The sequence below is a fragment of the Falco rusticolus genome, chromosome Z (genome assembly GCF_015220075.1).
Source record: "Falco rusticolus isolate bFalRus1 chromosome Z, bFalRus1.pri, whole genome shotgun sequence".
Taxonomy (NCBI): Eukaryota; Metazoa; Chordata; class Aves; order Falconiformes; family Falconidae; genus Falco; species Falco rusticolus.
This window is the reverse complement of record NC_051210.1, coordinates 36,303,918-36,318,399: the sequence shown is the minus strand read 5'-3', so window position 1 is coordinate 36,318,399 and position 14,482 is coordinate 36,303,918. Positions and strand designations below refer to the sequence as shown.

Sequence of the window (14,482 nt, the reverse complement as noted above, 5' to 3'; positions counted from 1 at the left end):
TGGTCAGCCCACTGCAGTTGTTTAAAGTGTTTCCACTTAAGCCATTGGGAGTTCAGAGATCACAAACACTGATTAATAGTGTACTTCTGAAAAGCATCCACATCTTTACAAATCTGCGTTTACTCTTTGTTTCAAGTAGTCCATCACCAACACTAATTTTATGGCCTCAGACTGTACTCCTCACTCCATTATTTGATCAACAGCAGAACCTACTTCAAGAAATTATACAATATGCAACATTTCAATTAAAACCAACACATGAAGCAATGATGGTGAAAAAGAGTTAATCTATTTTCATCATTATGACTGGATCAGCAAGTAAGCCCAGGCAGCTAACAAAAATCACCAAATTACTACTGAAGTCCAAATGACATTAACAAACAGGTTTTACCTAGCTACTCAAAGACAGGATTCTAGTCCTGTTTTATCTGACCTTTCAAGCTATAATAATATAACATGGGTCAATTTATAACCACAGCAACCTAAGCATTTTGTCCGTTCATTTTTAACCACTCTTCCACCCCCTACTTGCCCTGTAAACAGGTACTGTTAAAACATCATGCCTTTGTGGTATTTTGCTTGTCTAAAATACAAAATAAGAAAGCAGAAGTTGCTCAAGAAAATTTGATCAAACCAAAAGCCACTGTAACAGAGTGTTATCCCCATCTGCAAAAAGCTTCATCCAGTCTGTGAGTTTTCAATCAAATTAGGTATTTTCTAGCAAGCACACTGTGGTTTCAGGCAGTGTTCACTGAGCTTATGAACTAAATTCTTACAGAACAAAGTTGGTCAGAGTGCATTAAGTAATTTTCCAAAAAGTACTTACTGAAGATTGTGATTCGGGCTGTTTGTTGGACCTGTAAACATAAACCAAACAAACATTACTGGCAAGTTTGGCTCAAGGACAACAGCATAAGAAAAGTCAAGAGCAATCTAAAAGAAAACAACTCTTTAATGAAGGTTTGTCTCAAGATTCAAACAAAACCCTCTGCATTCCTGCACATAATCATATATTGCTATTTTCAAAGCCACAAATAAAAATCACATGAATCTTCTGCCTGGTCAGGCAGCAACTTGAGTGGACTTAACTTTTGTTATTAAATATGTCCCACCATAAAAACACAGGCTGTTAAAAAGACAATGTGTTATCTTCACACATCAATTACCTCTTAGTAAGCCCCACCTGAGAGCCTTACTATCAGTTTATGGTATGACACAGGCATGCTCTCAACCTTTGTCACAGCAGGGACAAGGTCCAATACCCAGCACTTAATGAATCACTTACAAACTAAACTGTGGAGTTAGCTATTTTCATTATAAAATCAGAAGAAATTTTAGGAAAATGTCTCTACAATTTTCTTCCCCATTGCTTCAGAAGCAAACTAAATAAAAGCTTGCCTTCCAGGCTGGACGATTAAGTCTCCAAAATGCAATATAAGTGCTTCTTGAAAGGTGCGGTGTACCTTCATCTGACAAAGGACAGAATTTGAGGCCAAGCTTCACTTAACAGTACAGATGTGATATTTCACAAGGATGGGGCCAGCACTATGAATATCACGTAGAAAACTGCTTCTCATTGTTTCCTTTAGGTTTCTTTACAGACTGAGTTGAGCAGTACAGTGAAAACTCCAGGCAATGAAATGTTACCTTTTCGTACTTTATACTGGCACTTCTTTAAAATTTTTTCTTCACTACGTATTTACAGACCTTTCCATCTGTATTTACTTTCTTTTATTACCAGTAAATGAGTATTGAGTTCAACCGAGAAGTTCTGCACTGGGGGAGAGGCCCCAGGCAATGGCTTTATTTATTTCCTTTTGTGTTGAGAATTCTTCTTAAAACATCAAATTCATTTCTCATTATGCTACTGTGAAAACTAATACCTAGTCTATAAAGCAGTCTGAGTAATTATAAAAACCAGGAACTCACCAAGCCTTACGAACAACACTCCTGTTGCAGTTATTGTCTTCATCCCATTTGAAGCCACGCACTGGTAGTATCCTGTGTCCGTGGTATCCAGATCCTGGATTCTCAGACGTGAACCATAATCTGTTTTTCTGATGATGATCCGTCTTGGTTCCTGAACCACTGGAGCATCATTTTTTAGCCATCTCACATTTGGAGATGGATTTCCTGCTACCTTGCAGTGCAGGATTGCTGTTTGCCCCTGGACTACAGTGATATTGTTTACTGGTTCCAAAAAGGTCAGAAAGTAACCTAAGAGGGTAAAAGGTCAGAAAAGATCAGACTTCACTTTGCTTGTGATAAAAGGCTGCTCAAATGCACATTTTTGAGAGAGGGTCTTGTAAATGGTTTCAGTTTTCTTTCAAGCATATACTAAAAAAAAAATGTGCAATTCTCTGTCCTAGGGACACATAACATTACAGTCTGATTTGTCTTTCATGATTGGCTTCATGTTTGTCTGCAAGTAGATATGCAGTTTAGAAGGTCAAGCATGAATTAATACCATTACAATCCTAACTCCCTTTGTGGACACCTATTCTGAAAGCAATAATGATTTTTTCTGCTCCATTTCTATGTCTCTTGCGAAACAGTTAGTTCTGTAACAAAAAAATACACCCCTATTCCATAAGAAAGTAATCCCAGTTGCAGCCATATTAGAATATCATTATAATTTTACCACTTAATCTTCTTACATGGTCATATATTTGTCTTTAAAAATAACTAAAACTGGAAAAGTTACTTTTAGGTATTAATTTGACTTGCCAGATACTCAACTGACAAGAAATCTTAAGATGAACCTGATTCAGATAGGTTTTCCTTACAATCAAACTTCAAAGATGGCAAGTCTCACATTCAATTTAAAGAAAGTATGCCTCAACTGTAGAAGTAACCTGTGATACAGAGGGCACTTTTAAATTGATTATAGACTGCCATTTTTCATGTCAAATCTTAAAGTAGTGCTAAATTGGACGAAGAAAGGTCTGTATGGACATCAAGTAATCCGGTTTCATGGGTTTAGTTTTATAAATGGAATCTAAAAGCACTAATTTGTGGTTTGTTAAAAGCAAAGGGCTTGTCAAGAAGCATGTATGCTGTATTGGTGATCTCAAGTGATAAAAAGATTAAAAAAATAATTGATGGAAGACTATTGTAAAAAATTGACAATCAAATCTTCAGTCTTATTGTTTTAAATTTAATTTGGTGTTAGGAGTCTTGCAACTGACATACATCACACATTGAAAGCTTGGAAGCATGTAATTCCATTGAAATAATAATGCAATCGTCAAAACAAGTAAGAAAAATATCTAGCTGTCATACTCATATGTTTGTTTTGATGAATTTATACCATTGAGACATAGAGCATCAGGAATACTTCATATTACGTTACATTTTTATGTCATCTAGATCCAAATATCAAATAACTGATGGATGTCTACATGTGCCATTCCCTATCAGCTAGATTATTTTACAGTTGTTTAATGAGGAAATAGCATATTACTGTGCAGGAATCTAACACCAGCAATGCAATGGTAACATTTGCAGTCTAATTGCTGAAGTACTTAAAAAAAAATGATGCGCTGCTTTGATTTACTTTTGACATGATCATGAAAATCAGTTACTCTGTAATGGCTAGGCATAGCAACGGAGAGGAAAACACTAGAAAAATCATAATATAAAGAGTTCGCAAAGCCAGATTTTGCTGGAAAAATGGGTTTTCTTGAATATTATGTTGTTCCCTACCATTGAACTTCCAAAAGAAATGCTGCTTTAATGAATAACATGAAAATACAATGTAGATAAGCGTGAATTTAGTATGTCACTAAACAGAAAATGAAGTAAATCCCTGCCCATGGCAGGGAGGTTAGAACTAAATTATTTTTAAGGTCCCTTCCAATCCAAAACATTCTATGATTCTATGAGTCAAATACATATAACCTCCACATGACACTGGAAACTTAAAGGAAAATTATTTGTCATCCTTTTTCCACATAAAATAATGAAGTAGTCTGCAAGTAATTTTACATTAGTTTTCCCTATTGTTAGTCTACAAATCTTTAGCTGACTTTAGAACATTTTGACAGAAAACAAATACTTTTTTCAAATGTCTGATAAGAAAGGAAGAAGAAGCCTTCTGCAATGTCATGCCACAACAGTGTCATTTGTTGTGGTTTCCAGTTACGTTTCAGAATTAGAATTGCTAGGGTAACATTCTGGCAGGGAACAGAAAACCAGCAAATTATCTTGTTGATACAGGGAATAGAAGCAATTGATTAAAACTATTACTTAAGCCAACATTTTTACATATGTAAGTATTTGTAGCAGCAAGAAAGAAAGTATGATCAATCCTGCCACATGTTAGAAAAGGAATTTCCATGGCTATTTCACTCTTAGCTCATTATTTTGCCACTTTTTCTTAATCTGTATGGAGTTTATTCTCATCAGCATGATTAAAGCAGAGTATACAGTCAGGAGGAGAAGTAAGTTTGCATTTATTTGAAATATGTTCAAAAGAGTTCTCATACTCAATAATACTGCTTGAGTCAGAATTAATTTATGAAAAGGGGTGGAAAAGCTGGAAAATTCTTCAAATTTTAGCAAAACAACTGGAGCATTGAGGAAGTCAAGGACATCTAGTCATGGTAATGGCTTTGAGATGTTGGGTGGAAGAGGAGTGGAGCCCCAGTGTGGGACCATGAAAGCACCAACTCAAGCAACAGTGGCAAATTGGATGTACAGTCTGCAAAATGGGTGGGAAATTGGCTCACAGGCCACGCTCAGAGGGTGATGATCAATGTTTTTTACTCAGGCTGGCAGACCGTCACAAGCAAGGTCCTTCAGGGATCAATACGGGGCCCCACACTGTTCAACATCTTCATAAATGTCTTGGAAGATGAGATTGAAAGCAGCCTGTTTGCTGATGAGGCTAAACTGGGTGGTGATGTGGGCAGAAGGAAGAGCCATCTTAGAGACCTGGACAGGCTGAAAGAAGGGCAAGCAAGAACTGCATAGTGTTTCAAAGACGCGTCCAAAGTCCTGCACCTGCACCAGGATAACCAAAGAGTCCAGTACAGGCTTAGGATCTGTGTGGCTGAGGAGTAGCCTTGCTGAAAGGGAGCTGGGCGTCCTGGTGGACAACAAGCTCAACATGAGTCCGAAAAGAGCTGCTGCGGCAACAAAGGCAAACCAGATCCCGGGCTGTGTCCACAAGGGCATTGCTAGCTAGCAGACATAGAGACATGATCATCGCAGTGTACTCAGTGCTTGTCCGGCCACACTTGGAGTCCAATTCTAGTTCCCAAAATTCAAAAATGACACAGAAAGTCTGGAGAGTGTCCAAAGGAGGGCCATGAAGATGACTGAAAATCTGGAGAGCCTGCCTTATGAGGGAAGACTTGAAGGAGTTAGGTCTTTTCTCCCTGAAGAATAGAAGGTTCGGGGGGGGGGGGGATGGGGTGGGGTGGGGGGGGGTGGAGCTCAAGAAGCCACATGGAGAAGACACAAGAGGCAATGGCTACAAGCTGCATCAAGAGAGGTTTCATCTCAATAGAACTAAATTTTTTGCAGTGAAAACAACCATTCACTGGAAAATGACCTCTCCAGAGATGCAGATGAGTCCTCGTTACTGGAGGTTTTCAAGGTGCGATCAGACAGGGTGTTAGATGATCTTGTCTAGGCTCCCTTTCCCTAAAAAAGTTTGGCCAGATGATCTTTTAAGGTCCTTCCCAACCTGGGCTGTTCTGTGGTTCCATGGGTCTGTGATTCAGCAATCATGGGGGCAGCCTGAATGTGCTCACATAAGAAAAGCAAAAGAGTTGGTTTAAGGTATTTTTTGAGAAGTTAGACCACTTCCAGCACGGAGCCAGCACAGAGGTACAAACACCAGCTCGGAGATGCTCCTGACTCCTAAGTGAAAGAAGCAGAGAAGATGCTTTCTATAAAGGTGGGGTCAACCCAAACGCTGTAAGTTGACAGTCAGGTAGTGTGGTGGTTCTATCTCCGATATACTTTTTGTTCTTAACACAGAAGTATAGGAAAGGTCTACGTTGTTCTTGTGCTACTTACTGGTCAGGTTTTGTGCCATTGGTCAGCTTACAGCTTGCTCAAACACCGGTATTTCACTTTTCCTAATGAGCCAGGTTAGTTATGGATATTACATTCAAGTAAATTTGGATGAAAACAGATACTAAATTTACTTACTAGGACCAACAGATGTTATTAACTCAAGATTAAATTCATGTTAGGACTTTCTGGTTTACCAATTAAACCAGAGGTACCATAGGAAGTAATTTGGTCAATAGCTTTTAAGCAATTCAAAGTATTTTGTGTGAATTTATGAATCAGATCCTATTAATAACTAGAACAAAACTATTACTACCAAAAGCAATGCCAAAGATTTATGGATGAATTCAGACCCAGTGTGATTAGATACAGTTCCCCTGAAGTCAGTGTAACTGAATTCATTTCCTGCAGGTTAGAATTTGGCTTTAGTTCATTATTTCTCCTGCCAATTTTATAGGCATTTTCTGCAGTGTTTTACATTACCCTGTTATTACAAATCAAGTAATAAATACTTTAACCTACTGAACTTTGAAGCACTTGTGTTTTCTTCAAAGTTTTGCAGAGCAGCTCAGGAACAGTAGGGCAACTCACTGCCTATCCACTGCCTCTGTCTGTACCCGGAGGTGTACAGTCTTTATTTCCTATTTTCGCCTCCTCTTTGAGAAATGATTCTGAAGTCTGACATTTATATACTTACTGAATCTGAAGTGATTGTATGACAGTGGGCAGCCATTTGTTGTGCTGCTCTGTTATTTGGTGTCCACTTTAGAGAACCCATAATTGCAAATCTTTCAAACAAAGCGGAAAATTTAACCAACCAACCAAGCTCTTAAGAATGCTTTTTGTACTTAATTTCTGCAGTGGTAATCAGCAGTTACTTTTTGTGATGTACCTCACACCACAAATGCTGTGTGGATGCCAGTTCGATGCACTGGTTTGGAGGAAAAAACGAACTGTTTCCCAAGATAAACTGGGACCTCAACAATGTGCAAAACAAATTTTTTCCAACGTAGTTTCCTTTCTCTCTTAACATTCATTTGGACAGGGAGGAAAATGAATGTGAACGCACTAGAACTTGTATTTAACTTGTGTCCTATTTTGTTAAGCATCAGTCAACTAGAATTTTTAAAACTTGAATAGATTTGATCTGTTTTAATACTGACATACCTTTGAAACAAAGCATAAATATAAAATATTTTGGGCTTTCTAAGTATAAACAGCATTACTAAACTTTTAAATGTCATACTATAAACAATTATATTTCATTGGGGACACAGATATCAAATACAATTTTTTAACAATCCGAGTATAATGGCCAGCAACTTTCTGTGTTACACAGATGCTACCGTTATATACTATTTTCTATACTCTGGCTTGGTTCCAAGAGTCACTGAAATGAAGGACAATGCTTCCTTTGCCTTTAGTGGTCTTTGGCTTGGCTTAAAGTACTTCAAAGGGAAAAGCTATCTCATGGATATTTCTACATTTGCTGTAGGCAAATATGCTTTAAATTAAGCTTCTCTTTTGTTATGTTTTCTGACATAGTGTACAACCAATACTAATATTTATTTTGCTTGAACAAAGTAAAAACTGTTCTGTCAAGAACCTATGAGAGGATAATGCAGCTTAATCTATATATTGTATTATACGATCATAGTCTGTGTATCCTATGAGTAAAGCAGCTTAGGGAAATGACTGACATGAATTCTGGCAAAACTCCTTCATATTTTGAAATGCCTTTGTTAGGTTGCCAGTACTTCATATTTTTAAATTGAATAAATTTCATCTAAATATATCAAACAGTATCCCACAGCAAATCAAAATGAAGATGACAGGTCTATTTTGCGTGTTTTGGCAAGAATATAAAAATAAACTTCTCCTGCATGTGTCAAATCATTATCAAGATAGGCACTAGAATATACACTAAGATAAAAACACAAAGGGTACAACTATCACTGAGACCTCACATGCATATTATGTTTCTTAGTTTTACTTATATTATTCTGGCACCTAGATGTCCAAGTTATTGGCTTAAACCATATGTGCTATTCTTGGCATGAACACAATATAAAATGATTGCTCTGCTTCTGTTATTTTAAGATCTTAGCTGTGATTTTGAAGTTCATTCTAAAAAATATTTTAAACCTCTTCAGTTACTTTAGATCATGTTAATTTTAGCTTAGCTGTTTTCAATTCCAGATTTATTTTCTATTCTTTTGTTGTTGCTCCTCTTTCCCTATATGATTTTTAAAATAATTATGCATTGACAATTTTCAAACCAGCTTCTTGATGGCCTCCATAAATAGCAATTATTAAAAATTTTCAACTTCTAATCTCAGAACTTCTAAATAGTTTATGAATATTGAAGTCTCATAAGACAGGACGGTAACATCAACCTTATTTTCCAAATGTGGAAACTAAAGCAAGGGTTGTTTAAGTGACTTCCAAAATTTACAGGTGGACTGTTAAAATATGTATGATACACTGAGTTTCACATCTTTCTGTGTTCCTGAGATAATAAGGATATGAGATAATGTAATTATAATCCATTTTTTATTCCTTTTTATTTCTGCATTGCACACGGGAAACAAACACTGAATATCCAGTTTCTGAGAAAAAGAATGGAAAATTTGAGTCATAAATTGATAGGTACCTGAAGATAGAACAATCTCTTCAGAACAAGTCATAATAATAATTACATATATGTTTTATCACTTTTTAGATTTGTATTATGTATTTCAATAACTTTATCCAACAGTCAGAAAAGCCCATAAAACCATCTGTTCAGAACACATCAAAACTTACGGCAGTGTTGGCTTTAGATACTCAAAATTTAAAGTCAGCTGTTGAAAAAGAAAAAGGAAACACTTCCTGCCTGCATAACTGCATACAATTTAGAGCATTTTCAGATTAATGGCATAAGACTTTCCAATGTTCAAAACCACTAAAAATATGTGTATTATGATTTTTTTTTTCCCCCAAGCCCCTTGCTTTTTTATTCCTCCTTCCCAAGCCTTTTTGATTTTTTTTCCTTTAAATAACTCTTTGTTCATTTTGTTAGATATATATAAAAGAACATGGTCTTTCTCACCAGAACTCTTTCAAAAGACAACTTTCTGCTATGGCACTTTAAGACTAATATAATCTTACATGCAATACAAGAGATTTTTTGGGAAATTTTGAGTAATTAATAATTCCATAAGAAACAAATTAATTATTTCCTATAATAAGACATAATTTTTCACCTAGGAAACGTACTTTAGCTTATGGAATGGTTGATTATTAACAAGAAATGACTTGAGGAAGACAACACTTCCCAAATATACTGTGATATGATTACCGTAATAAGTATAAAGTCTTCCCAGAACTGACAGGTAATCTATAAAGAATATCAAAGGGTTGCAGATTGTTCCGGGCTTATAAAAGAATTGAACACCATCGTAAGCAAAAACAAACATGAAAGTTACTGGAATTCAAAGTATTCCTTTCTAGAGGTGTGTATAGCAACAATGCTGCAAGTACAAGAGCTTAGGGGATCTGAACCACACCATCACATCTTAGCAAGTTGTAAGAGTCCAGTAAAGCGACTCTTTCCACACGTAAATCAGGGCTGGAAATACACGGAGAAAAAACATCCTATAAGGAGCAGAGATAGAAGTCTAAGTCTCATGATTTCTTGCACAGACCATTTTCCTAAATGTGAAGCAGTCTTCCCAGTTCTTCACCTCTCTGCTTTATTTAACCACAATACGAAGATGAGCAACCCACAACACATTGTAGCCAAAATACACATGAGCAGTTAAGGAAACTACACTGTTATATACTGCCACATAGTATTTCCAGATAAATTGATACCTTTACAGCCTAATTTAATCCCATTATGCGCACTCCATCTTCCATACTATTTGTGTTCTCAATGTACAAAACTGCAAGCCAGAAGCATGTAAAATGAAGTGACTTGGATCACATGCACTTCAAATGTACTTCAGAACAAATTACAGCACATTCAGGAATGAAGCAGAATTAGCACTGAAATACTGCCACAATGTGCACATTGTTCCCCACACCGAAAACAGTGGGCTTAAGCTCTCTTATTAGCAGAAGAAACCTGATTTTTAAGCAGCATTTTCTCATACTTGAAGGACTGAAGATCTTATCTAGCCTGGGAATCCGATTCTGTGGGGTGCAATTGTTTTCTTGTTTTGTGAACTTCCAGGTGAGACTGTGAAGGAGCACCTGTCCTAGGTTAGTGCCCTTTTAGAAGCAGATCTTAGTGGGGGCACAACAGTGCAGTTAGGATGTGGACTGATCTTTCGATCACCAGTCCTGTAGATAAAAAGCCACCACTTTTAGAATACATGATTCCTGGCAAGTTACCTTATGTCAAGTCAAAGCAACCAGGATAGCCTAGTCATATAGATTTATCATATAGATACCTCTTGAACCAGAGTAAGTTCCCAGACCGACTTCTGCAGAAACCACAGTTAAGGTCAGGGGCTTGAGGCATCATGTCGCCTTGAGCAACCCAACTCACTCAATATCTCAGCTACTGCAAGTTGCCCTTAATCATGCATTTAACTATTGAAGTATATTGCTCTAACATTGCCACCACCAGATATTATTTATACTATGAGATTTTAGTGGAGCTCATTTAGGCGTGAAGAGTTCATTACCCTTTAATACTTTCCCCAAGTTTGTTTTAAGAGTACAAGATTGCAAGCAGTGAGCCCCTCCATGATGATGCACCAACAGTGCTCATCACAAAAGAAAAGCTTGGTTTTGGTTTGTGCCACAACTCTCATCTTTTTTGTGAATAACAGGTACGTTCTTTTTCTCCTCTGGGCTTCTGAAAGGAAATATCCCTGTTGGCCTTGTCCTGGCCCTCTGCTGCAGTGAGAGAAAGAGAGAGGAAACTTTGCTCCTTCCCCAGCATCACTGACAGGAAAAGTTGGTCGACTGCAGGAAGGTGGGCAGAGAGCAGTGCCAGACCCAAGCAGGCAGTGAGCCCCAGTGTTTCCAGAGCAGAGCACAGAGCTGACATAATTTTGTTTCTTAAGCCAGGGAAAGAGACTTTTTAGGAACCAGAGAAAGTTTGTTAAGAGTGTTGGTTGCAAAACAGAAAAGATATCAAGACACACTAGATTGAAATCAAGATTGGGAAAAGGATAATTTTTGCAAAGGCTCACTGGACTGGGAGGACATTTGTGCTTGAATCTTTTATTTTTATTCCAAAGCAGATCTAAGTTCTTCTACACCAAATTCACAGTGCTCCCCTCTGCTTTCCTGGTGGTTCAGGAGATCAGTTCAATGAAACAGGAAGATAAATTTTCCTCAAAGCCCTAGCCAAGTCATGGTCCTATCGATCAGCTATCAGAAAGCTAGCTTCACTTTTAAGAAGAGACTTGCAACTTTTTCAGAGTGCCTACTATTAATAATACCTTGCTTAACCAGGTTACTTCCTTGGAGACAGAAGCATATTTCAGGACTTCTGGAGGATTTACAGAGTGTGATCAATACGTTTGGGCATTATTAAAGCCCATTTACTATTATTTTCAGGTCTGTCTTGGGTCTATTCTACACTAGAAAAAGATACAAGTCATAAACAAATCAGAATAACTAAACATTTTTTAAGGAAGGGAGGAAGATCAATGTGGTGGAAGGAGCTGAAGGCCTCTTTCTAATGGTACCAATAGTATGCACAACCTCTGAAGCAGAACTATCCAAAGATTTTTTGAAACGAGACCTGCTACCTCACTATGATACAGAAACACATGGATTAACATTCCAACCAAAGAAACAAAAACGTTCAGCCAAGGGATTTTTGCTTACTTGGAGAATTCCGTAGCCACAAAAATAAAAGGGTAGCAAAATGAGGCCATTTCCAGACCAGGCATGCTGGAAACCAGCAACTGATTCTACACCAATGAGTCATATAAGAACAAGGGTCTCTTTTTTTTTTTCTGAAGGAAATACAAAATCCTTATGATGTAGAAATGTTTGAGATGTGATTAATTACTTCCTTAGACAGGTATTGCCTGTGGCCCTGCAAAAAAAGGAAATAACTGCAACTCCTTTCTCAGCAAGAATTTAACCAAGTAATGTCACATGAAAAAAGACATTTTCTTTTATGTCTGTACTTAAAAGCTCAGACATAACAAAAAAGTAAATAAAGTGGGACCAACTTGCCAAGTAAGCAAGCCTGTCAATGCAGTTAAAGATTAAACATGGACCTTTTTCCATCAAAAGTAGTGGGTATGGGAGTGTGGAGTAAATAAAAAACTCTAGTATACTGTGCTGCTGGCAGGAATGTCTATTAATGAAATTTGTTCCCGATAATGGAGGACAAAATTTAATCCCCAAATCATCTGGGAGCTTCAGGAAGTGGAAGAGGGTTGAGGAGTACACAAGAAGTCTTCCTCCCAAACCGGAAGGATACAGTCACACAATGATGATCAGTAGCAACGTGGTTAGAGATACACAAACATAAACATGTCTTTATTCAACTAAGGATAGAAATCAGTGGAAAATTCTGAAGAAAAGCTTCTAACAAGCATAGTCAATGTAACAAATCTAACCAGCATTCAAGTGAAACACAATAAGGATTACATGACATTGGATATTTATGAGAACAGAAATTACATTCCAAGGTAGCCTCAAAATTTATGTTCCTGTGAAAGAGAGGCTCTGAAAAATCTAACCAGCACCTCACAGTGTCTTAGGCTTCAATATGTACTCATCTTGCTGAGAATGCTAATGATAATGCAGAAAGTAGGCTGAGCTCTTCATGCGAACAGATTATATGACCTTTTTTCTAAGTGTAAGGGTTGACTTTGTATAGCAGTGCTTCTATACAAAGAAAAAAATCTGTACTACAACTGAGAGAACATGTTTCTACAGATAGAACACTGAAAATGTCCTGCTTTAGGAAGTTGAACCAAACTGAATTGGAATTCCATTTTGCAGTAAACACGTGCATTTTCAGAGCCGAGAATAGCATTTAGATCTATAGTTTAAGTGATAAAGTATTATAAAAATATATGCTAACTAACAAGTTACTAGAAATTCTGCAATTACAGTCTGTTCTTTAGAAAAAAACTCACTAATGCTCAGAGCTACTTAAAAAGAAAAGTATTCTTGTGTTGCCATGGACTGGGTTTAATTATCTCAAACGAAAGTTATTTACAGATAACAATACTTAAGATTTACCTATAGATGCCAAGTGTGGCACTGTACAAAATTAAATCATTTTCATGGCACCAACATGACAGAAAATATGCTAGGAAGGCAATAATAGCCCTCTATGTTTGGGTCAAACATTTAATTCCTAAGTGTGAGGGGACTGAACATGCTTAAAAATTAATTTTTATGTACTCCAGTAACCTTGCTATTTCCTCTGAGAATCAGAAGTATTAAGTCATACAAGGCTGCCTTTCTTACAGACTTTCATTCACAGGTAAATCAAGTGAACATATAATAAGAGGATTTTGCTAGTCCTTTCTAAATTATACTTATATTTGGGTGGGGGGAAGAAAAAGTAACTACAGTTAATTTTACCTTTTGGTGTTGGAACTGGTCTTTCAAGTCCATCCACGTGACCTAAGGGGTCATTTGTATCTGGAATTTCCATTTCACCTAGGAAGAAAAAAATATTTTGTCAAATTGATGTTCTGAGTTGATCTTTCTCTTTAACAGCATTATGATAATAAGTTCAGCAAACTCATTCAGCCCAGATCCTGGTTCCAGAGCACACAGGAGACAGCTACTAACAAGGTCAGGATTTATCTATCACACATTAGAAAACTTTGTAATAATTTACCTTGTGCTTGGCAAATATAGGCAGCATTAAAAACTACTTCCCAGTGCTTACTAGAATAAAATTCACACAGTTTTACAAAGAACGCAAACATTTCCTGAAAACAGTGCTGGGCTAGCAAATTAAGCAGTACCTGAGCTTCATTGACAATCTCAGTTACAAAATGGCATAAATCTGCTTTTGAAGTTATGTTGCAGTAATTCAGATTCTATTTCCAGAGGTCTGGCTCATCACCTCTGCTGCCTTCTTAGCCTATTCTCAGCCAAGTTGCTAGAAGATATCTCCAAAGAATTAAAATACAGTAACTATCAATGAAATATTCCAGGGGGTGATGAAATAGACAGGCATCTTTCTGTGTGCCCTCCTTTTTTGTGTCTAACATATATCAGAACAAGCTAGAACAAATGTTTAGCCAGCAGCTGCTGCAGACAGCAGACAATACTTCATGATCCTTTACTTTTCTGCAGGTCTTACAAAACCCTGACCATTATAAAACAGGGGTTCATTTGTTTGCTCTTGCTTTTGAAAATTTGATGCTGAGAAGCAGAGCTGAACTTACAAATTAGAAAAAGCTATAGCGGTGCTTTTGCTAAGGCAACTTCTTAAATTACATCTCCTGTATTTTTGTATTTCCTAATTTACATT

General features: G+C 37.0%; 1 protein-coding gene across 1 annotated transcript in view; it reads right to left on the bottom strand.

The window, feature by feature from the left end:
- Positions 1-14,482, bottom strand: part of ROR2 (receptor tyrosine kinase like orphan receptor 2) — a 154,006-nt gene that overhangs the window by 36,869 nt on the left and 102,655 nt on the right. The window contains exons 2-4 of the mRNA XM_037374326.1: positions 13,579-13,656; positions 1,930-2,217; positions 827-857 (exon numbers count right to left, since the gene is read on the bottom strand). Coding sequence (XP_037230223.1) covers positions 827-857; positions 1,930-2,217; positions 13,579-13,656 — 397 coding nt within the window. The remainder of the gene's footprint in view (positions 1-826; positions 858-1,929; positions 2,218-13,578; positions 13,657-14,482) is intronic.